At 40.1% G+C, this 22,995-nt stretch overlaps 1 protein-coding gene across 1 annotated transcript in view; it reads right to left on the reverse strand.

The window, feature by feature from the left end:
* Positions 1-22,995, reverse strand: part of LOC122558555 (diacylglycerol O-acyltransferase 1-like) — a 175,656-nt gene that overhangs the window by 98,085 nt on the left and 54,576 nt on the right. The window contains exon 3 of the mRNA XM_043707286.1: positions 20,070-20,175. Coding sequence (XP_043563221.1) covers positions 20,070-20,175 — 106 coding nt within the window. The remainder of the gene's footprint in view (positions 1-20,069; positions 20,176-22,995) is intronic.

Below are 22,995 nucleotides of genomic sequence, written 5' to 3' on the forward strand. Positions count from 1 at the left end.
TTGACTAAGGTCGAGAAGGTTGTAGAACATGCTGCTGAGCAAGGGCTTGTTGAGAAAAGGCAACTTCAGCAGGCATCCGTAGGTAGGTGAAGACACAATCCTGCCAACAGAGCACACTGGCAAAAGACATACTTACCTCCAAATGTCAGAGCACCAGTGTCCAAGACGACAATGGGCTGAATTTTGGAAGGAATCAGCTAAATATCAATTTTAGGGAGTTCCATGGAAGGGTCCATTTGGTGAGCTCTAGTGAGTTTTCTCTCATAATGTTCCACATTTTGCCTCATCAGATATGTGCCATGTCTCTATGGTGTCCCATTCAAGCTGTCGTGCACTCAACAATGGCTAAAGTACTCGCCACTATGAAGACTTTCTGGGATTACCAGCGCTGGTGTCATTTTTAAAGCTCAGGTATGCAATGGATCAAGGACCATCAGCCAGGAGCTGTTCTTCATAGTGCATGGGAATGAAAAAGGAAACTCCTGTGGGCACATAGATGGCATAGGTAACATATCATTGCAAGTACAAGTTCAATACTGCAGCTACAAGTGCTAGTCAGGGGCTAGGAATCCTCTAGTAAGTAAGTGACCTCCTGACTCCCCAAGGCAAGTCCACCATCGACAAGACGCAAGTCAGGAGTGTCATGGAATACTCCACATTTGCCTATACGTGTACAGTTCCAATAACATTAACAATATTTGACACCATCCAGGTCATAGCAGCCGGCTTGACCGACACCACATCACAAACATTCACTCCCTCTCACAACATTAACAGTGCAGGGTATCATCTATAGGATTCACTGCAAAAATTCAAAGCTCTTTCCAAACCCAGAACCAACACTACCTGGAAGGAGATACTTGGGAACATGGGAACACTACCACCTATAAATTCTGCTCCAAGTCATTCACTATCTTAACCTAGAAATCCCTTCAATATCATTTTGTCAAAATTCCCAAAGTTCCTCCTTAAAAGTATTGTGGGTGTACCTACACCAAATAGATTGCACAGTTTAAGAAGGCAGTTCACCACCACATCCATAAGGACAGCTAGGGATGAGCAAGAAATGCTGGCCAAACCAGTGAGGCTCACATCCCTTAATACAAATAGTCATAAATGTGTTGCTAATTTACATCATCACCTATCTGATCAACTATCATTGTAACTGCAGCTACAACAAACAAGCTACACAGTCTACATATCCTTAGCATCATTTTATCTTATAAAATTTCTGATTCCCCACATTCTTGATGAAGGGTTTATGCACAAAACATTGATTCTCCGGCTCCTCGGATGCTGCATGGCCTGCTGTGCTTTTCCAGCACTATACTTTTCGACTCATTTTATCTTAGAACACTGTCTAGAAACGGCAACTTTCTTCCTTAGAGGCCAACGTAGCATAAGATCTCCTCACTGCTAAATGTGGGGATATTACATATTGGAAAGGCTTCAAATGGTTAAAAATGCTCAGTTTTATTCAACAAAAGTGAAAGCATAGAAAAAAAACACAAAAAAAGTTGCATTTGCTTCTGGAACAGACAGGGACCACTTGCCTTTTTAGCAACAACAAACGTACAGTCAATAAATGATCACTACAGCCAGCTCACATCTATTGCAACTGGACGTCAATTAAATTCTGTGACTTCTTGCACCTGATACTACAATGCTATATTATGCTGAATGTGATGTTCCTCTTGCTCAATGTCCTCATTTCCACCTCAGCTCTTCAGCATCCAATACATCCTCTCTTTGCGTTCTCCTGTTATATCGAGCACAGTAGCCTGCATGTCTTGTTTGGATTGTACTGCAAAGCCTGGCCAGCACAATTCAAGCACTGGGACTTTACTTGAGCAGACCTATCATCTGCTCCACGACAATCTAGTTGAAGAATGGGGTGCACTGTACCTATACTTGGCTTCAGTCAAGGATTTGCTTAAATGTGTCATCAGCCACGATTGCAAAAGGTTTCCTATTTTCCCAGTAGCCATCGTTGTAAGGTATCTCAGCCTTGAAAGAAAGCAGGAAAAGTGGGAGTTGTCAAGGACAAAGGCATTAGGCAACTTTCTGGGGACCTAGCGCACACTTCTAAGCTGTGATGCTGACGATCATAGATGACCTATACTTTGATGCAATAGAATTCTCTATTGATGAAGTCTGTTGCATTATGATATGGCACTGTCACACTACGTATGTGAAGTCTATAGCACCCTGCAACTGGAGGAAATCTAACAATGTTGGGACCCACTTACTTGAGCTGCAGGAATGACACCTTCATGGGTAATGAGGTAAAGTGCTGTGATCAGCACAAATTTCATCAATAACAGCCTTTGTGGGTTCAGGGTTATGAGATACCACACAAATTCCTAATGGATTCAAGGAAGCAGCCAGTTGAATAAAGATAGAGCGCAGATGACTACCAGTATAGGATGGCCACCCACCGCTTCAAGTGATAGATCTTGCTGTAGCAGTTGGGTATAGGGACTCTGCATCAGTATCCTGGGACATTCTTAGTCTGCAACAAAATTGTTTCATTTAGAGGAAATGGCATTGAAAATAACAAACACTACTTCCTCCATTTCCTGAGAGGACCTTCAACTGTGACTTCTTCATGTCTAGGCTTTTTGGCAGCTGGTGAACATTGCTGCTGGTCTTGGGCTTGCAGGTGCATTTGATCTCCCTTAATTTCTCATCATCTTCATAGCATTGTGGCCACAGAAACGACAACCTCTACTATGGTTAGATCCATTGGTCATGGTTCCAATGAATGTGTATATGGAATATCAGAAACAGAACAGGTTCTTAGTATGTAAGCAGTCAGCATTTGCATCGCATGCAGATGATATGGTGCAACATATTAGACTCTGATAAAGAGGGTAATGGCATGTCTTTAAATGGACATTTGATATAAAGGAACCTTTGTCAGACGTATGCAGTATAAGCATTGTCATATAAATACAGCACAAGTATGTAAGACCTATATGATTACTGATACCTTGTAAACCCATCCTCACACCCTCACCCCACCATGCCACCCAGGAAAGATAAGATTACATTTAAAACTTTGGTGAATATTTATAGTTCAAAGTGAGAGGAAATTAGCTCCATGACCTTGCGTAGCCAATGGGTCTTGGATTGTCTTTGAGGATCGTGACCCACCAGTGAGACTTTTAAGGCTACATGTCATTACTTCTGCCTCACTGAGATGACTATGGTCGATCTGTAATGATCAGTGACATGGTCAAGATTGCTTGTGGCCAGAATTTGTATCCCACATAATTGGATGCTGCATGAATTTCTCATGCAGAGTACTATGATTATCAATGTCTTCAATCTGCACTGTATAAGTGCTTGTTCAATGTAATCTCCCCTTCAAGGCGCTCAGATCACTCACAAGAGAAGTATGCAGAAAAAAAACCCCTTTACTTTGTCCATTCCATGTGTGGTCACAGCCACTTTCCATTTCCTTTGTGTCTTCACAATATGGCAGGTCACACTTGGCACAGTGAGTCACTAGTTTAGGCTTAAATCAAGGGCTCATAGAATGAATCCCGACAGTGTGGAAACAGGCCATTTGGCCAACAAGCCCACACTGATCCTCCGAAGAGTTAACCCCCCCAGACCCACTCCCCTACCATTTTACTCTCCATTTCCCCCGACTAAGGCATCTAACTTACACATCCATGAACACTACGGACAATTTAGCACGGCCAATTCATCTAGCTTGCACATCACTGGACCGTGGGAGGAAACCGGAACACCCAGAGGAAACTCACACAGACACGGGCAGAAGGTGCAAACTCATACAGACAGTCACCCAAGGCTGGAATCGAACCTGGTACCCTGGTGCTGTGAGGCAGCAGTGCTAACCACTGAGGTGCCCTTTGTGATCCCCTCAGATCCTCCAAATTCCATTCTTCCTTTCACTCCCTGTTCAGCCCATCAGTACTGAGCTTCTACACACTTACACCCACCCTCCATCTCTCAACATCACATTGCAGCATTGCCATGCTAATCATAGTACTGCACTGTCCTCCTTTCTCAGATGGTTGTGACCATCAATGACCACCCAGATCCCAGTAGTAACCCATATGCTCCAAAGCGCTATTGACTTCCACCCTAATATGTTGAATTGCCCCTGTTTCACAATCATTGCCGCCCTGCATCTTAGCATGCTACCTCCAATCCTCAGAACTGATTTTCTTATGGCCCAGCCCCTCACTGAGATGTATAGTTCCTCAATTGACTTATGCAAATCACTGGACTAGTCGCATTCAACCTGCAGGACTGACCATGGCCCACTCTCAAGACTGAACAGATGTAGAACCCTTAACCTTCACCACTTTAAGTGGCCAACTCACCACATCCAAGCATTAGAACAATATGGGATATTGATATTGGATTTAATCATCCTATACCCTCTGACTGAATGCTGTCTTACTTGACCTGGTTCAGGACTACTGCCCTGAGATTTTGAGATATAGCCATTTGAGTGAAGCAATGCAGTATGGTTTCCATGTAAACATCATGAACTTAGTGTAACTGCAAACAATGATGCAGCATGATTCTGTACAGCAACATATCCATCACGTTGACTGGTCACTGTTGACAAACACAACAAGCTTCCTGGATTTGTGTCTGCTCTAAACTGCAAGACAGGACAGAAGTACAGTGAGCCTTTAAGGCATGACAAGACAGAGATGGTGTAAGCATCCAAGTGGATGAAAAGTGAGTGAGGGTGGGCAAGAAGTCCTGAAATGCACTCTGGTCCAGTCCAAGATGGATGTTTTGTTCTTGAGCACGAATTTCCTGGCAGTGGCCTTATAATGAAAGGTACACTTGTAAGTGAGTTGGGGATGTGCAACAATAATGCAGTAAGGCCGGTGTGTCTCCAATGCCAATGTCCATTGACGGGAGTTACGGGGGGCAGGTGTTGTGTACAGATCTGACTTCCATGTTGGGAACTGTTGCTGTCTACTTGCTATGTATTTCTGGGAACAGTCGGAAAAGATATATCAGTGTGGCGACATTAGCTACAAAATGGTATGCAAATGCATGAAAATATGCCTTTCACATCTCACTAGTGAAATTTTCAACATGTCATGCAAATCATAGTTGCAGAATTAGAATTCAAGGTTGAGAATCTAATTTTTTCTGATCTTGTCATGATTTCTCAACTGTCAATGTCTACATCGTTAAGGGGCTGGGAAGATTACACCCTATGTGTCCATAGGGAGACAGTCACAACACTCCATGATATTTGGGCTGGCTTGGTGGTCACATTGTGCAGGTGACATTGAAGGTTAGTAGCACTGTTTTTCATTTCAAGATCCATCCAAGCATCACTAGGAGACAATAATGGGATATTGCAGCCAACAGCCCATCACAGCATGTGTTCAGTCTTGCTCCCAAGTTCATTTAATTTTGCAAATACAACATAGTCAAGCAGTTAGAACTAGAATCTTTGGAAGCATTATAAGATTGCATACCATGTGGCAATTAAAATGTTTTCAGGATAGCCTGGGGTATTAGTTAATAGAAAAGGCTACAATTCCACCATGTACTTCTTGTATGTGACCATAAATAAAGGACAATTTGTGCGTGGATGATATGGACTGGGACAATTGAATTTCTTCTCCAATTTTTTCCGTCCATCATAACACCTATATATTTTAGTCTGCATGTATGCGTGTATAGGGGATTTTAGAAGGATGGATGAAAGTTTTAACTAGTTGAGCTATGTGTCAACATTCAAGGTTGTTTACCTGCGTTAGAATTTACTTATTTGCAATACATAGTTTTTGATAAGTACTGAAACCTATTTCCTGTTAGCCTGGGTCTTTCCAACAGATAAACTGGGAACTTTGTGTGCTTTGGTAAAAATTTTTAACTTTGGTAACAACTTTGAGGATAGCAAGACTTGATTTTGGTTTGTTACCGCAATGAGGCATTCCGTAAATGGGCAATCTTGTCATGCTGCTCACATTTGTAATTGGAGGATGCCCATTCAGAGGACAGGAAATGTGATTTAAATGCAGCAAGCAACTTTCAAAGGTTGAAACCTTTACTCAAGAACTGATGTCAAAACTGGTGCTAAGAAATGTCTTTTACTACAGCTCCCTGTTCAGCTTCTCGATACAGTATTATGCTGCTGTTGCAGGAGTAGGTGATCAATATTCTCTACAGATGTGTGTGTGTGTGGATCTGGCTTCATTGGAGCAAAAGTAGGGCATGTGAACGGCAGGAGTCTGGCCTCATTGGACTCTATGACATAGGAAGAAACTAAATAACCTAATCACAGATTAACAACTTTCTTACAATTTGCACAACAGATATAACTTTCTTTCAAAACATTCTTACAATTTACCCAGGCTTCTATCACAAGGCCATATTCACAGAACTGACAAAACTTTGTAGTCATGATTTCTACCCCTTTCCTCCAATAACAGCAACTCCCATTATGTACTTCTTTTTGTTTCCACTAGTACATTTGGTAAATGTTATCTTCCTCAGATTTATGAAGCCCATTTTTCCATACCAGGTACATCTCTTTCTCCTACCATGAAATCTATGCTAAGGTGCATAGAGCTGCACATGCATTCAATTGAAAATTGCACCCACTCTACATGCAGGACAAGCTGCCTCAGAAGGAACTCTTCAAATCTGGAAGCAGGCGACCATTAATAGATGCGGTCACGCTGCTGATGATGGATGCAATAAATGTCATGAATAAAAGGACAACTTTCCCACAGGATACTTGATCTCTTTCTTTTGTTGTGAAAAAAAGTTCTGGGATTTGAAAGAACTAAAACCAACATGGTCATTCTGAAAGATGAAAGACTTAACAAACAATCCAGGTCTTTTTCAATATATAATTTCAGTTACATCACACTGTAAACTTTTGCTATAAGTTCTATGTTTTACAATCTTATACTCCACAACCACCTGATGAAGGAGCAGCCCTCTGAAAGCTAGTGCTTCCAAATAAACCTGTTGGACTATTGTCTGGTGTTGTGTGATTTTTAACTTTGTACACCTCAGTCCAACACTGGCATCTCCAAACCACATCTCTCTTTCACTCCCTTCCATGTGTGAAGAAGTAAAAGAAAATCCCTAGCAGATTCATCCTGGTGCCAAAGAAAAATCATACAGCATCCCTCAATAACCACTGCCCGGTGGCTCTGACCTCCATAATTATGAAGTGTTTTGAGAGGTTCATCATGGCTCAAATCAATTCCAACTTACCAAATTGCCTTGACCCCTTACAATTCGTCTATTGGTGCAACAGGTCCACAGCAGACACCATCTCCCTGGCCTTACACTTATCCCTGGAACATCTGGATAACAAGAGTACCTATGTCAGGGTCCAACCTATTGACTACAGTTCCATCTTTAACACCGTAATTCCGAACAAACTTACCTCTAAACTCCAAGACCTAGGTCTCAGCTCCCCCCCTCTGTAACTGGACCCTGTACTTTCTGACCCATTGCCCGCAATCAGTAAGAATAGGCGACAATACCTCCGTCAGGATAATCTTCAACATCAGTGCTCGCAAGGTTGCATACTCAGCCTCCTATTATATTCCTTAGACAACTTGTAGTCAAATTCCAAACCAACTCCATTTCCGAATTTGCTTGTAACATCACTGTCACAGGGCAGATCGCAAACAACGACGAGACAAAATACAGGAAAGAGATTGAGTGCTGAGCGGCATGGTGTAAAGATAGCAAACTCTCTATCGACATCAACAAAATGAAGGAGCTGGTCATTAACTTCAGGAAGTGAAATGGAGGGCACACTCCTGTCTGCATCAATGGAGCTGAGGTGGAGATGGTCAAGACTGTCAAGTTCTTGGAAGTGAGATCACCAACAATCTGTCCGATCCATCCATGTTGACGCAATGATCAAGAAAGCACAACAACAGCTCTACTTCCACAGAAAGCTGAAGAAATTCAGTATATCCATAACGATTCTTACCAATTTTTACAGATGCACCATAGAAAGTATTCTATTTGGATGCATCCCAGTGTGGTTTGGCAACAGGCGTTCCCAAGACAGCAAGAAATTATAGCAAGTTCAGAACACAGCCCAGTCCATCAGGCAAACCAGCCTTCCAACCACTGACTCCACCTATGCTTGCTGCTGCCTCAGGAAAACAACCAACAAATCAAGTCCCTCCCACTCTGGTTACAGTCACTTTCACCCCTTTCGTCAGGGAGAAGGTATAAAAGTTTGTGTACACGTACGAATAGATTCAACAACAGCTTCTTCACTACCGTTGTTACACTTTTGAGTAGAGCTCTCAAATTTTAAATTTAATGTTGATCTCGCTCTCTGTATACCTTCTTTGCAGCCGTAACATTGCATTCTTCACTCTTTTGTATTATCCTGTGCACTTTGAATGGTATGATCTGTCTGTACTGCAAAAGAAACTTTTCACTGTATCTAGTACATGTGACAATAATAAATCAAATCAAACTAAATGAGATGGTGCCAGAATTGTGCTTCTGACTTTTATTTTCCCTTCCCCACTCACAGTATTTGTGTTTTGTCTTTTTGTGTGTATCCACTTGTACATGTAAGAAAAGGGACAGAGTTTAAGTTATGGGAATGTAAGTGAGCATGTGTGTTTTTTTGGTATTGATTAAAAACTATATATTGCAATAAATAGTTCTTTACTTTTTAATGGTGTGCATATTCTTTTAACTTGAACTATACTTATGTAGAATTGGCAATTCAGTAGTTTAATCAAATTTTCACATTTGTGACAGTTCAAGAAACAGTTGTGCTTGATTTACAATTAGTTGTGGCAATGTTTGGGGACTTGTCTGAGCTCTTGTAACAAAGAAAATGTAGGATGGTTGTGGAGTTAGTAAAGTGGTAAAGAATAAAGTTGTAAACCCCAGGTTTTAAACTAAAAAATAAGGCATTAGAAGTTGATAACACCTTCCTGCTGCTGAGAGAAGTGTCCGTCATGAACTTACACGAGATTCTAAAAACCAGGTCATGGAGTCCTGCAGCACAGAGACAGGCCCTTTGGCCAAAACTGGTCCATGCCGACCAAAATATCCATCAATGCTAGCCTCATTTCCTTGCACTTGGTTCATGGCCTTCTAAACCTTTCCTGTTCATGTATTTGTCCAAATGTCTTTTAAATGTTGTTAATGTACCTGCCTCAACCACATGCACTCATTCCACATATGTACCACCCTCTGTGTAAAAACTTCCCCCTCAGATTCCTTTTTATTCTTTCCCATCTAACTTTAAACTGATGCCCTCTCGTCCATGATTTCCCAACCCTGGGAAAAAGACTGAGTGCATTCACCCTATCCATGCCTCTCATGATCTTATAAATTTCTATAAGATTCCCCTGCCCCCCACCCCACCAAGTCTTCTACGCTCTAAAGAAAAAAGTCCTAGTTTGTCCAACCTCTTCTTGTAACTCAGACCGCTGAGTCCTGGCAACATCCCTGTAAATTTCTTCTGCACTCTTTCCAGTTTAATATCCTTCCTATAGCAAGGTGACCAAAACTGAACACAATACTCCAAGTGCAGCCTCACCAACGTCCTGTACAACATAACTTCCCAACTTCTATACTAAATGCCCTGACTGTTGAATGCCAATGTGCCAAGAGCCTTCTTCACTGCTCTGTCTACCTGTGACGCCACGTTTAGAAAATTGTACACCTGAAATCCAAGGTCCCTCTGTTCCACTACACTCCTATTCACCATGAAACTCCTGCCTCGATTTGACTTTCCAAAATGCAAGACCTTACACTTATCTATACTAAACTCCATTTGCCATTTCTCAACCCACTTCCCCAGCTGATCAAGGTCCTACTGTAATTTCTGATAACTTTCCTCACTGTCCATAATATCTCCTATTTTAGTATCATCAACGAACTTACTAATCATGCCTTGTACATTCTCATCCAAATCATTAATATAGCTAACAAACAGTAATGGGCCCAGCACCAACCCGAGGCACCCACTAGTCCGACAAGCATCCTTCCACCATTACTCTCTGCCTCCTACCATCAATCCAATTGTGTATCCAATTTCCCAGCTGCCCCTGGATTCCATGCAATCTAACTTTCCAGAGCAGCCTACCACGTGGAACCTTGTCAAAGGCCTGACTGATATCCATACAGACTATGTCTACCGCCCTGCCCTCGTCAACACTCTAACGAATTTGTGGGGCATGATCTCTCAAGCAGAAAGCCATTCTGGCTATTCTTAATAAAACCATGTCTTTTCAAATGCACATACAACTTACTTCTCAGAATCCTCTTAAGTAACTTAACTATTATAGACGTTAGGCTTACTGGACTATAGCTCCCAGGCTTTTCTTTGCAGCTCTTCTTAAATAAAGGTACAACATTCACTGATCTCCAGTCTTCCGGGACCTCACCAGTGGGTAACCATGATACAAAAATATCAGACAGGGCCACCGCAATTTCTTCTCTAGCCTCTTGCAGCATTCTTGGATATATATGGTCATGACCAGGAGATTTATCCACTTTCATCCATTTCAATATATCCAACACCTCCTCTACTGTGATGTGGACTTTCCCCAAGTTCGCAAGTCTTCACGTCTTTCTCCATGGCAAACACAGAGGAGAAATATTCACTGAGGATCTCACCAATCTTCTGCTGTTCTACATCACTTTGGTTCTTGAGAGGTCCTATTGTCTCTCTAGTTATTCTTTCTCCTGTAATATACTTAAATAACCTCTTTGGATTCACTCTAATCTTCTCAGCCAGGGCTATCTCATGCTCCCTTTTCAGCCTACTGATTTCCTTCTTCAGTAAACTCCTGTATCCCCTATATTTCTCCAGGGATTCCCTTGATCCCAGCTGCCTGTACCTAAACCATACTTCCTTCTTTTTTCTGGTCCAAGCCTCAAAATCTCTTGTTACCCAGGGTTTCCTATTTCTGCCAATCTTGCCTTTCACCCTTGGAGGAACATATAGACCTTGAACTCTAGCTATCATACTTTTAAAGGCCTCTCACCTGCCAGAGATCCCTTTGCCAACAAACAAACCACTCAAGTCAACCCCTGCAAGTTCCTGTTTAATTCCATCAAAATTCACCTTTCCCCAATTTAGAACTTGAACCTGTGGACCAATTTTGTCCCTCTCCATAACTATTTTAAAATTAATACAACTATGGTCACTGGTCCCAAGTGCTCTCCCACTGTCACCTTACTCACCTGTCCTGCCCTATTTCCCAAGAGTAGGTTGGGTTTGGCCCCTTCCTGAGTAGGACCTTCTAGATACTGTTTGAGGAAACTTTCCTGAATGCATTTAACATATTCCACCCCATTTAAGCCCTTCACGTTCTGGTAGTCCCAGTCTATGTTAGGCAAATTAAACTTCCTTACCATGACAATCGTATTGCTCCTGCAAGTCTCTCAATCTCCCTGCATATTTGTTCCTCTAATTCCAGTTGACTATTTGGGAGTCTATAATGCAACCCCAATAACTTTACCATCTTCTTCTCATTTCTTAGCTCCACCCATAAAGCCTCACCGGATGATCCTTCAGTTATTTCATCTCTGATTACTGTAGTGATACTCGCCTTAATCAAAAATGCAACTCCCCCTCCCTTCTTTCTACCACCTCTGTACCACCGAAATTACTTGTATCCTGGTACATTAAGTTGTGTCCCTCCTTTAGCCATGTTTCTGTATTGGCTATAATATCCCAGTCCCACATACCTAACCACACCCTAAGTTCATCAGCCTTACCTGTCAGCCCTGTTGCATTGAAATAGATGCAACTTAATCCAACAGGTTTTCCTTGCTCCGTCATGTTCCAGCCTGACCTGTCTCTTCACTTTACTATTTCTGATTACTGTATCTCTTTCCAGCCTTACACTTGCCTCCCTGCTGTTGAGGATCCCCACCCCCCCACCAATCTAGTTTAAAACATCTTTTGTAGCACTAGCAAATCTGGCTGCCAAGATATTGGTCCCCTTCCAGTTCAGATGTAACCCCTTCTTCTCGAACAAGTCACCTTTGCCCCAGAAAAGATCCCAATAATCTAAAAATCTGAATCTCTGTTCCCTGCACCGTTCTTAACCACACATTCATCTGCCATATTTTCATACCCTCAATAGCACATTGTACTGTAAGTAATCCAGAAATTACCACTGAGGTCCTGGTTTTAAAGTGTTTTCCTAGCTCTCTACGGTTACTCCACAGGACCTCATCCCTATTTTTACCTATATCATTTGTGCCAACATGCACAATGATTTCTAACTGTTCATCCTTCCCTTGAGAACATTCTGCAGCCGGTCTGAGACATCATGGACCTTGGCACCCAGGAAGCAGAACACTATCCTGGATTCCCGTTTGCAGTCACAGAATCTCCTGTCTGTCTGCCTAACTATCAAGTCTCCTGACACTAGTGTCCTGTTTACCTTTACCATTTCCTGTTGTGCCCCAGAGCCAGTAGTGCCACCGATCTGGCTACTGCTGCTTTCACCTGAGCGGTCATCCACAGTATCCAAAACGGTATACTTGTTTTCAAGGGAAGTGGTCACAGGGGTTTCCTGCACTCTCTGTCTACTGCCTTTGCCTTTCCTGGTGGTCACCAAGCTACCCTCTGCCTGCACCTTAGATGTAACTACCTCACTAAAACTCTTGTCTATGAAGCACTCAGCATCTCAGATGATCCTCAATGCATCCAGCTCCAGCTCCCTAACACAGAAAGGGTTCAGAAAAGATTTACAAGAATGTTGCCACGGTTGGAAGATCTGAGCTACAGGGAGAGGCTGAACAGGCTGGGGCTGTTTTCCCTGGAGCGGAGACTGAGGGGTGACCTTACAGAGGTTTACAAAATTATGAGGGGCATGAATAGGATAAATAGGCAAAGTCTTTTCCCTGGGGTCAGGGAGTCCAGAACTAGAGGGCATAGGTTTAGGTGAGATGGGAAAGATATTAAAGAGACCTAAGGGGCAACTTTTTCATGCAGAGGGTGGTACATGTATGGAATGAGCTGCCAGAGGATGTGGTGGAGGCTGATACAATGGCAAAATTTAAGAGGCATTTGGATGGGTATACGAACAGGATGGGTTTGGAGGGATATGGGTCGGGTGCTGGCAGGTGGGACTAGATTGGGTTGGGATATCTGGTTGGCATGGATGGGTTGGACCGAAGGGTCTGTTTCCATGCTGTACATCTCTATGACTCTAAACTGTTTATTGGTTGTAAAGACTCTGATTTCTCATCTTTTTTAAGTTAATGGAGAGAAAATTGGCCAGACTCTGTTGAGGCATGTAATCCTCCATTCTGGTTTTCCTATGCAAAATCACATTATTCAATATACATAGGTACAGTAGCTAGAAAGTCAGTCCACTGGAGTTAGAATCTAAACTAATGGATAACTTATTTAATTGTAATCTTACTGATCTTTGACTCTGTTTTTTGATAAATTCTAACATTTGGATTTGACAGAAGCACATTCATTTCAACTGAATGCATCTCCTGGACCCACTTTCTCATTGCAAATAAGGTAGAAAGCTTTCTAGTCACAAAGCCAAATAATAATAAAGACTATTGAAATATTTAAAGCAGAAACAGTTCATAATCATAGGTATAATACGTACGTGATCAAATTTTCCAAAACAATATGTGCATGAGTCAATATCTGAGTAAGAATAAGAAAAATAATATAAATACATTAATAACAGTTCGACTTTAATTAATTCTATTGCATCTGTCTAATAAAAGATATGGTATGTGCATTTAGTCCTGTCCAATATGTCCTCCCTGAACAGATTTATAACATTTAACTCTTATTTAAATGTAAGTTAGCTCAGGAGCATTTTCCCAATAAATTTAGGCTGCTGAGTTCAAGCTACTCAATCCCACAAAATGTTTTTCTTGCATCTGTAGGATTAAGACAACTATCTCACAATAGAAGATGCTGCCAAAGAATGTTACATTCCTCCAAATGGACTCCTTAATTTTGATAAGCCTTAGCTATGCTATAAACATTGCAGATATTTATAGGGTCTAGAATTTCTCTCCAGAATATATTTATTACTTTTGGCGTATACAAGAGTTATGAAGAAGTGTCATACAAGACTCAAAATGTTAACTCAGCTTCTCTCTCCTGATGCTGCAAGACTTGCTGAGTTTCTCCAGCACTTTGTTTTCATAGAATCGCTACAGTGTGGAAGTAGGACATTTGGCCCATGGAGTCCAGCCCTTCAAAGGGCTTTCCACCGGACCCCCACCCCCCGCAAATAACCCTGCAATTCCCACAGCTAATCAATGGGCAATTTATCACAGCCAATCCACACACACACACACAGTCATGAGAGTATAGAACGGATGCCAGGCCCCTGGCGCTGAGGCAGCAGTGCTAACACTGAACCACTGTGCCTGTCTTCATTTCAGATTTCTAGCATCCACAATATATTGATTTTGAGAGTTGAGGCTTGTTTTTGTTTTAACAGCAAAAACTTAAATGAGATGATTTACTAACTTTACAATTTTAGTGTGTTGCTTGATAATCTCGGTCAATAAGTTAATAAGTAAACTGCTATGCCAAAAACCACTAAAAAAACAAATCTAACAGAATCCAGTTTGATGTCCTTCGTAATTATTCAAGAATACTGACTATTTAAAAATATTCAAATTTAGTACATCAACATTTAAAACAAGTTTTACCTTAAATCACTGATTTATTTAAATATCTTCTTCCAGTAAGCATTACCTGAGGGTTCCTAATACTTCTAAATTTCAGTGAAGGGATCTTATTTTTATATTGTTCAGATACCCCTTGCTTTGAAAATGTGGGTGCTAACCCTCTATATAGGTTTCTCCTACATTCATGTAGTCCTACATCATTAAACATTATTCCTTAATTATTTGGTGAAAATTCCAGAATGAACTTCTGAGCTTTTATTTAGTCAATTTGTTTGTGATGCCTTTAGCTCTTTTACTGAAATTTCTTTCATCTTATTTCTTTATTTATTCTTTCAATATTAAAAGAATCCTAAAATAAGATCTGTTAAGATGTTTCATTTCTCTATTTTATGAGTGCCACTTGAACTTGCATCCAATCTTATTTATGTGATAAGGATCTTCACTATCTTTTTACAAGTTGACACACCTGGTTTTGACCATTGCAAGATCTCTCCTGTACTTAACATTTTATTTTCACATGGGTATGGTGGAGTCGTGTCTCTTTTCAGCCCCTTTTTTCAGTGATTAACATATTGTCTGTACTAAGTACTGTTCTACTAAATTCAGTCACAGAAAGTGCATATTGTCTCCACATCTCCTTTAGATGTATGTAAATTTCAAAGTGGAACTTGCTGGCTTCTCCTGCTAGTTGTGAAGGAGCCTTTAAATGGTGAACTCCTTGCATACAAATCTCATCTTCAAATAATTTTAATATCTGCGTGTGTGCTCCCTACCTAATTAGTTCCACTTACCTCTCAATCAAAGCTACATTTTTAAGCCAGATTGTATTTATTGCAGTATATTCATTTTGTTTCAAATGCATTCAGACAAAACCTGTAGTTTTGTCCTTTTTTGTTGCAGCTGTTCCTAACCTGCAATCTTCTTCCCGACCTCTCCGCCCCCACCCCCATCTGTCCTATCACCCTCACCTTGACCTTTTTCCACCTATCACATTTCCGACGCCCCTCCCCCAAGTCCCTCCTCCCTATCTTTTATCTTAGCCTGCTGGACAAACTTTCCTCATTCCTGAAGGAGGGCTAATGCCCGAAACGTCGATTCTCCTGTTCCCTAGATGCTGCCTGACCTGCTGCGCTTCTCCAGCAACACATTTCCATCACCAACATCCTGTACAATCTCAACATGACATCACAACTCTTTTACTCAAAAGTCTGAGCAAAAAAGGCAAGCGTGCTAAATACCTTCTTAACCATCCTGTCTCTGAGACAAATTTCAAAGCATTATGTACCTGAACCCCTGTGTCTCTCTATTCTACAACACCATCCAGACTCCGACCAGTATTTGTATAAGTCCTATCCTTATCTCTTTTACCAAAATGCAATACTTTGCACTTATCTAAATTAAACTTATTGCCACTCCTCAGCCGACAACAGTAAGAAAAGAGCATTAAAAATTAAAGGAAAATAAAAGGGAGATGGAACTAAAAAGGATGAAAATGGAAATGAGAGAAAAGGGAGTTGGAACGAAAGAGGATGAAAATGGAAATGAGAAAGCAGGAAGTAGAGATACAGAGAGCACGAGACAGAGAAAGAATTTATGGAAACCTCAGTAACCAAAGAAGGGGAAGTGAAGCCAAAGCTGATGGGAAAAAACCTATAATGAATTAGAACATAATGGAAAAATGATAAAAGATTATATAAACTTTGTACAAGGGATGAACAGATGCAAGCCTCTCATTTTGTTACCTTCTGATGAAGCACATTGTTTCAAATGATGTTTAATCTCCCTTAATGTTGGGAGGCATTTGTGTACTGTAGACTAAAAATGGGAAAGATATGGCTTTAAAACAAGGTAGCTAAGTAAGAAGGTATTTGCATTCATAAAAACAAGTCACTGGAAAACATTGTGAATTTTGTATATATAGTTGCTGTCTTGTTATATTAGTGAGGGTGAATTTCACACAAATCGGCACTAGCTGACGTAGGTTTCAGAGAGTTCAACATAATAACAAACTCCTGATCAGTTTCTGGGCAGGTATCTACAGACTTGTGCGCGGACAATACATCAGAAACATCTAGTTTGCAAAGAGAAAGCATCCATCTCTCTTTCTCTCCTTTCTGCATGTGGAGAAGTAAAAAAAAACCCTAGCAAATAGCTATTCACCCTCACCTCTTGTCTGTGAGCTGTTCTCTCTGCAAATCCCCTGTTGAAAGGAAAAGAAAAAAAACCTTCAGAGGTACTGAAAGGGCGATTCCTCAACTAGTGAATGACAGACTGAGAGTCAGTGTACCCACAACATTATGTCATCAGCAAGGAGTTGGAAGGAATCACAAAGAACCAAAAGAAAACAACTCATTGATGTCTATGACCTAGACTTGTGCCAGAACTATGCTTTTCTGATTTTTTTTCCCACTTGCCGCCAATAATATTTGTTCCCTGTCATCTCTTTGTGTCTGTTTGTATGTGTCTGAGAATTTTTAAATGGGTAGAAGTTTAAGTTATACAGTTATAAATTAGCATTTTTTTGGATTCATTACGACAAATTCATCTGCAAGAAATGGTTATTTACTTATAATGGAAAAACCTTGGCATGCATATTCTTTTGACCTGAATTAGACAGTTAGGTAGAATTAGGCAATTTGGTGGTTTAATTAAATTTCCACATTTATGATGTTTCCAGGAACAGTGGTCTTGATCTATGGTGCATTGAATTGTGACACTATGGAATTCACTTTCAATTTCTGTGAGGTCATAGTACATTATGGTAATTAATTCACCCACAGAGCATGTGCTCATCTCCAGGACTGTACAATGGGTTTCCTCAGTAACAACTAACAGCGACACTTCTGACAATGCTGTTAGAAACTCATTCTGCTGTCACTCTGGTTCTGGGTTTCATCTCTACTGCTGCCTTCTATAGTGACCATAAATGCATAAAAATTCTAATGCCACTACACTCTCCTCGAGTTTGCTTTACCACAGATCCTTAAGGTATAGTTGGACGAGTGGCAGTGGCACCAGAGTGAGTGACATACTTAGCCTCACAAACTCCTGAATCAATCTATGTTCTAGAACCAGAAAGCAATTGAGACACACTGTCCTGCTAGTATGCAAGCCTTGAAGAATCACTGAGAAGCCATCTTACATCCCCTCATTAAAGTACAGCAAAGTTCCACCTCCCTACCTGAAGCAACTGAAGTAGCACCTTATGAAAACATCTCAGTAACCACCTGGTCCTGTATAGGGATGATTATTACTTAATTAATGTGTTAATTCACATTGTATATGAGTCATTTACAAATTTTGTGGTGTGCTGTTTATGTGGTATTTATTGATTCATTGAAACCCCATAATTGTATGGGAACACAATTCTAGAAATGACGGAAGTACCAGGACTACTGACTAGAAATAACTATTAGTGCAGAAGTACAGGCAGTAGTTTGGCAAAATGCTCCGTAATAACCTGCTACTTTAATTAAGCAGGATAAATGGGCCAGCTCTTAATAATCACACTGCATCTACCTGGTTTCATACTCTTTGTCTCCACTTCTTCCTTTGTAGGTGGCTTGATAGGTTGCATCATTTGTACTAAAAAGTTGGGAAGCATAGAACAGATGCCAACAATATTGGAGAATCGCTGGGGACATTACAACCTAGTATATTCAGACCTATCCAGGCAATGAAAGCACTGCTTCAGGATACCAATTGTTTGCTTGATCAGGACTTTGAACATATCTCATGTTCATAATTGTGCACAGATGTGTAGTGTATGGTGGGGAGCTTTTTTGTCAGCTCAGCCTCTTACCCTAACTAGGGCAACGAAAGTTGTAACTGATGATTGGTGAAGCATTAAGGAATCATTACAGTTATGTGAGTATAATTAGTGCAGACCTACGTAATGCATTGCATCACACTGCACAACATCTGCATGTTGAACAAGTTGAAGCCCTTCTGGTCACCATATACAGTGCTCCAAAACTGTGTGGTAGCTGATGGTCACTCACATTTGGTTACAGTTCTAGAAAAGCCTAGTGCCCTGCCTTTTTGCTCCATAAGGAAAAAGGTAATGTAATAAAGTAAACAAATTCTTTAATCATGTAACATATGCTGTTGATAAAAGGGAATTAGTGAATGTACTGTACTTAGATTTATACAAGCCATTTGATTAAGTGTCATATCAAAGGTTATTGTGGAAAATAAAGGCTGATGGTTTACAGATAGCGTACTTGCATGGATGGAACATTTGGCTATATAACAGAAAGCAGGTAGCAGGTGTTAAATAGGTCTTTTTCAGGTTTACAAGATGTAATGAGTAGTGTAGCATAGGGACTGAAGTGGGACTTCAATGGTTTACAATTTATATGAATACCTTGACTGAAGGGACAGAAGAAATGATGGCTAAATTTGTTAGTGACACAAAGATAGTTAGGAAAGTAAGTTGTGAAAAGGACATAAGGGCACTGCTGAGGAATACAGATGTCAAAGATCTGGCAAATGGAGAATTTTGAGTGGTTTAAGTTTTTTGAAATATGGAAATATGTTGAATATAGAACCTGGAATTTTCCTCCTGATGCAACATTAAAGGAACCTGGGATTTTCTGGTCATTAATACCCAATTTTCAATCATGTTTGAATTGCTACTCTCTGCAACTCGCTGGCTAGGTTAAAGTAGAACTTGTGATACAATCTCATAGGCATTTCAGCCCTCATTCAGGCCAATAGGATTTTGTGCGAAAAAATGAATGCACCCAAATTACTACCCTATTAGATCAGAAATTAGCTGATCTTAGAGCATAAGAAAAGCCAGATTGAAAAATTTCCATTAATCATGCCATCCTTGCAGACTGGTGATAGCGGGGTAGGTCATGCAGATAGGACTGCAGAGTCAGATACTGTGGTGAAGGGAAATGAAAGAGGGGCGCTTAGAGATATACAGTGCTTTTGAATTAGGGATATCCCCTTAGTCCCCAACCAAGTCAAAATTGTCTCTGGACAGCACGCCCTCACCCAACTTTTCCAGCAGTGGCTGAATGAAATCCTCAAGTGGACGAAGTGCCTTGACTAGCATCCAGGCAGGAATACTGCCCTTCCAGTCCCAGATTTAATTGAAAGGAAGTGCCCCAGCACGCTCCCAAACAAGACACCTGTCCTTTACTACTGGAGAAGTATTGAGTTCCTACTTTGGTTTCCTTCTCAAATCTCTCCTGAAAAGAAACTCAATAAATTTAGAAATATATCGTTATTCCTCAATTCCAATGTTCAACAGATATTGAGCCATCAATTCTTTCAAGGTGGCAGACAGACCCAAAATCAAATGCTTTCTCCAAATGGCTGAGAGAGTGAAGTGAAACTTGGGAATATTAAATACAGAACATAAAGAGTCAAAAATAAGAAGAAAATAAAATATTCCTAACCTGCACCCGTTGCACTCAGTGTGGTAAGAACACACAGTGGAAAAAATAGAACTGCTCCAAGATTGATCATCTGTGCAGCGTACCCTGATCTTTCACTCATTGAAAGCTGTAATATATAAATTAAACCTTTTTTAAGTTCACTACAATTATTAACCATTCCCAAACAGTTAATATAATTATTTTTGTCATAGGTAATTGAGGGTTAACTGGAAAAGAAAATACCTTAAATTTGAAAATTGTATATATGGTGAGACAAAGCATTATATTTATCCCAATAGGAAAATCTTGTACCCACTACAATATTTTGGATTAGATGAATGTAATATTTGGGAGAATTTATAGACAATTATGTTAGTTCATAATCTTAGTTTGAAAAGCAATGCAATTATCAGCTGCCTGGAATTCAGAATTTTTGATTCTATGGTAAAATTTAAACATAAGGAGATACTTGACAAAACAAAACTGGAGGTGAGGTAATTCATAACAATGAAAGACTTGATTAATATTTTATTCTAATTTCTAAACTAGAGTACACACTCAAAAGTATATCAAAAACCATGTCAGTGGTCTTTACCAAGACGCAATGTACTACTTTAAGTTAAAATAGGAAGAAGATATGTTATGGTTTTCATATATATTTCTGCTTGTTTTTGAGTATACAAACTGAAACACTTTTGGGGGCAGAAATCACAAAGAGAACTTCCCTTTCATATATTTGGATGGGATGATATTGGAAATGTCAAGTACGCTCACAAAGTATATCCCAAGAATCAAGAAAACATCAGTTTATTCTAATGGATATTATTAATTATTTATTTCTGTTATTATTTACAAATAAACCTAAGGTCTGTCTTTTACAAGTAAGGCCACTACAGGCAGTGAAGCAAATCAGGTCATTTTATGCCAATTATCTTAATGGAAAACCAAATACAGGACTTCTGCCAAGGAATTGTAGCCAAGCAAACACAATGCCAATTGATGAAAACTGAGGAAGAGATAAGTTAGGGCACCATAGACCTGAAAGCGTGATATTGGAAATTTAACACAACACAAGTATGAGTATTTAATCGCCCAGTAATCTGCACAATTTGCATCTCAATATTTGTCAAACAATACAAATTACATATACTGAAGCAAATGCTTGCATCTGAAAAAGTATCCAGAATTTGATAGGCTTAAGAAAGTGTTTTCAATTAGGATTGAATTCACAAAGCAGCACAATGAGGACTCTGTGCTTGGTTGATAAAGCTCAGTTGGGAGTGTGTTAGAATGAAAATCCTGTGTTTATAATGAGGTTTGTTGTGGTGCAGTGGCAGTATTCCAACCTCTGAGCGAGAAGGCCCAAGTTTAAGGCCTACCTGCTCCAGGGGTTTGTCATAACATCCCTGGCTAAGTTGATTAAAAATACCTGAAGCAACATAATACAATGATGACTTCAGACAAGTCAGTAATGTCAATGCACGTACAGAACCAATCTACTGTTGGCTAGCTGTGATGATGCCTTTTCAGCTTTATTATCAAAATTTTATATCAAAATATAGACACTAAAATTCAACAAGGTTCTCCTGTAACTCCAGAAGACTGTAAGAACCCAAACAAAACTTCAGATCCATTTAATTTATTCTGCATAGAAACTAGATTTTCTGTGGTATTGTTTGACGGAAGTTTTGCTAGAGAGCAGCTGCAACATACTTGATATTAAGCGATGTAGACTAGGAAATTTACGTTTCATTCCATTAACATGGGCCCTTTGAGTTAACTTCTCTAAGCAAGTAGGTGAATGCAATATTAAACTTTGGCCACAGGCTTCTTTGAGCAAAGACGGTGAAAATCACAGGGGGGCACCACTTAAGATTACAGTTGAATGATCTATACCAGTGATGTGTGAATGTCAGATAGAGATTAAGATTAGTTATGGAAAGGAACATTGAAACAGAAAAGATAAAAGTACTAACTGGAAGAGATTCAATTACCTGGTCAAAATGGAATGCAGCTTGGATTGCTAATGGAGTCTAGGTTGGAATTGTCAGCTGTGTGACCACACATTTTGAATTCTTGTTGGATATGGGAGTGGTTCCAGAGAGGTAAAGGATTATAAATGCATGCTTCTTCAAGAAACAGGACAGGGATAATCCTGGTAAATACTGCCAAATCAGTCTAACATCATCAGTCTGAAATCTACTAAAGATCACTGACAAGGTCAAAATTAACACTCACAGAGAAACATGGTTGAAGAAGGGAAAACCAGAAAGGATTTACTGAAAGGCAAATTATGTCTAACAATCCCAAGTTGAGTACTAGATCAAGAAAGAATCAATGAAGGTAGTGCATGTATGATAATAAATTAATTTTCAAAAGGCAATTGACAAAGCACCACTTAACAGGTTTATTGGGAAAATATAAGCATGGGATTTTAAAGGGGTGGTGGTTTTCTGGTTAGATAATTGGCTATGTAGTTTCCCTAGAGTTGGTTTGCTTTTCTCATTATATAGAAATGACCTATGTTTGGGAATAGGGAGTATAATTTCAGAGTTTGTGAATGATATGAAGTCTGACAATATAGTAAATAATGTAGAAGGCAAATGTAAGAAGTGCAGATAAGCATCATTGATGCACGTCAAGGATAGGCAGTCTAATGCCTTCCCCCCTCCCCGCTCCCAGAAGAGCAATTGTGTTCCTTTGTTCTCATTGTCCAGCTCACCATCCTCCACATTCAAAAGATTGTTCTCCAGTATTGAGGCTACCTCCAACAGGATGACAACACTATTTGCATTTTTCCCAACCCTCTCTTGACAGCATTTTGCAGTACTGCTCACATCACAACGTCTCAGTCACTCCCAACACCTCTTTATTGCTCTCCATGGCATCTTCCCAAGCAATGTCAGAAGGTGAAGCATTGACCTACTTGCATTTCTTTCAATCTAGT

This window comes from Chiloscyllium plagiosum, chromosome 17 (genome assembly GCF_004010195.1).
Source record: "Chiloscyllium plagiosum isolate BGI_BamShark_2017 chromosome 17, ASM401019v2, whole genome shotgun sequence".
NCBI classification, from domain to species: Eukaryota; Metazoa; Chordata; class Chondrichthyes; order Orectolobiformes; family Hemiscylliidae; genus Chiloscyllium; species Chiloscyllium plagiosum.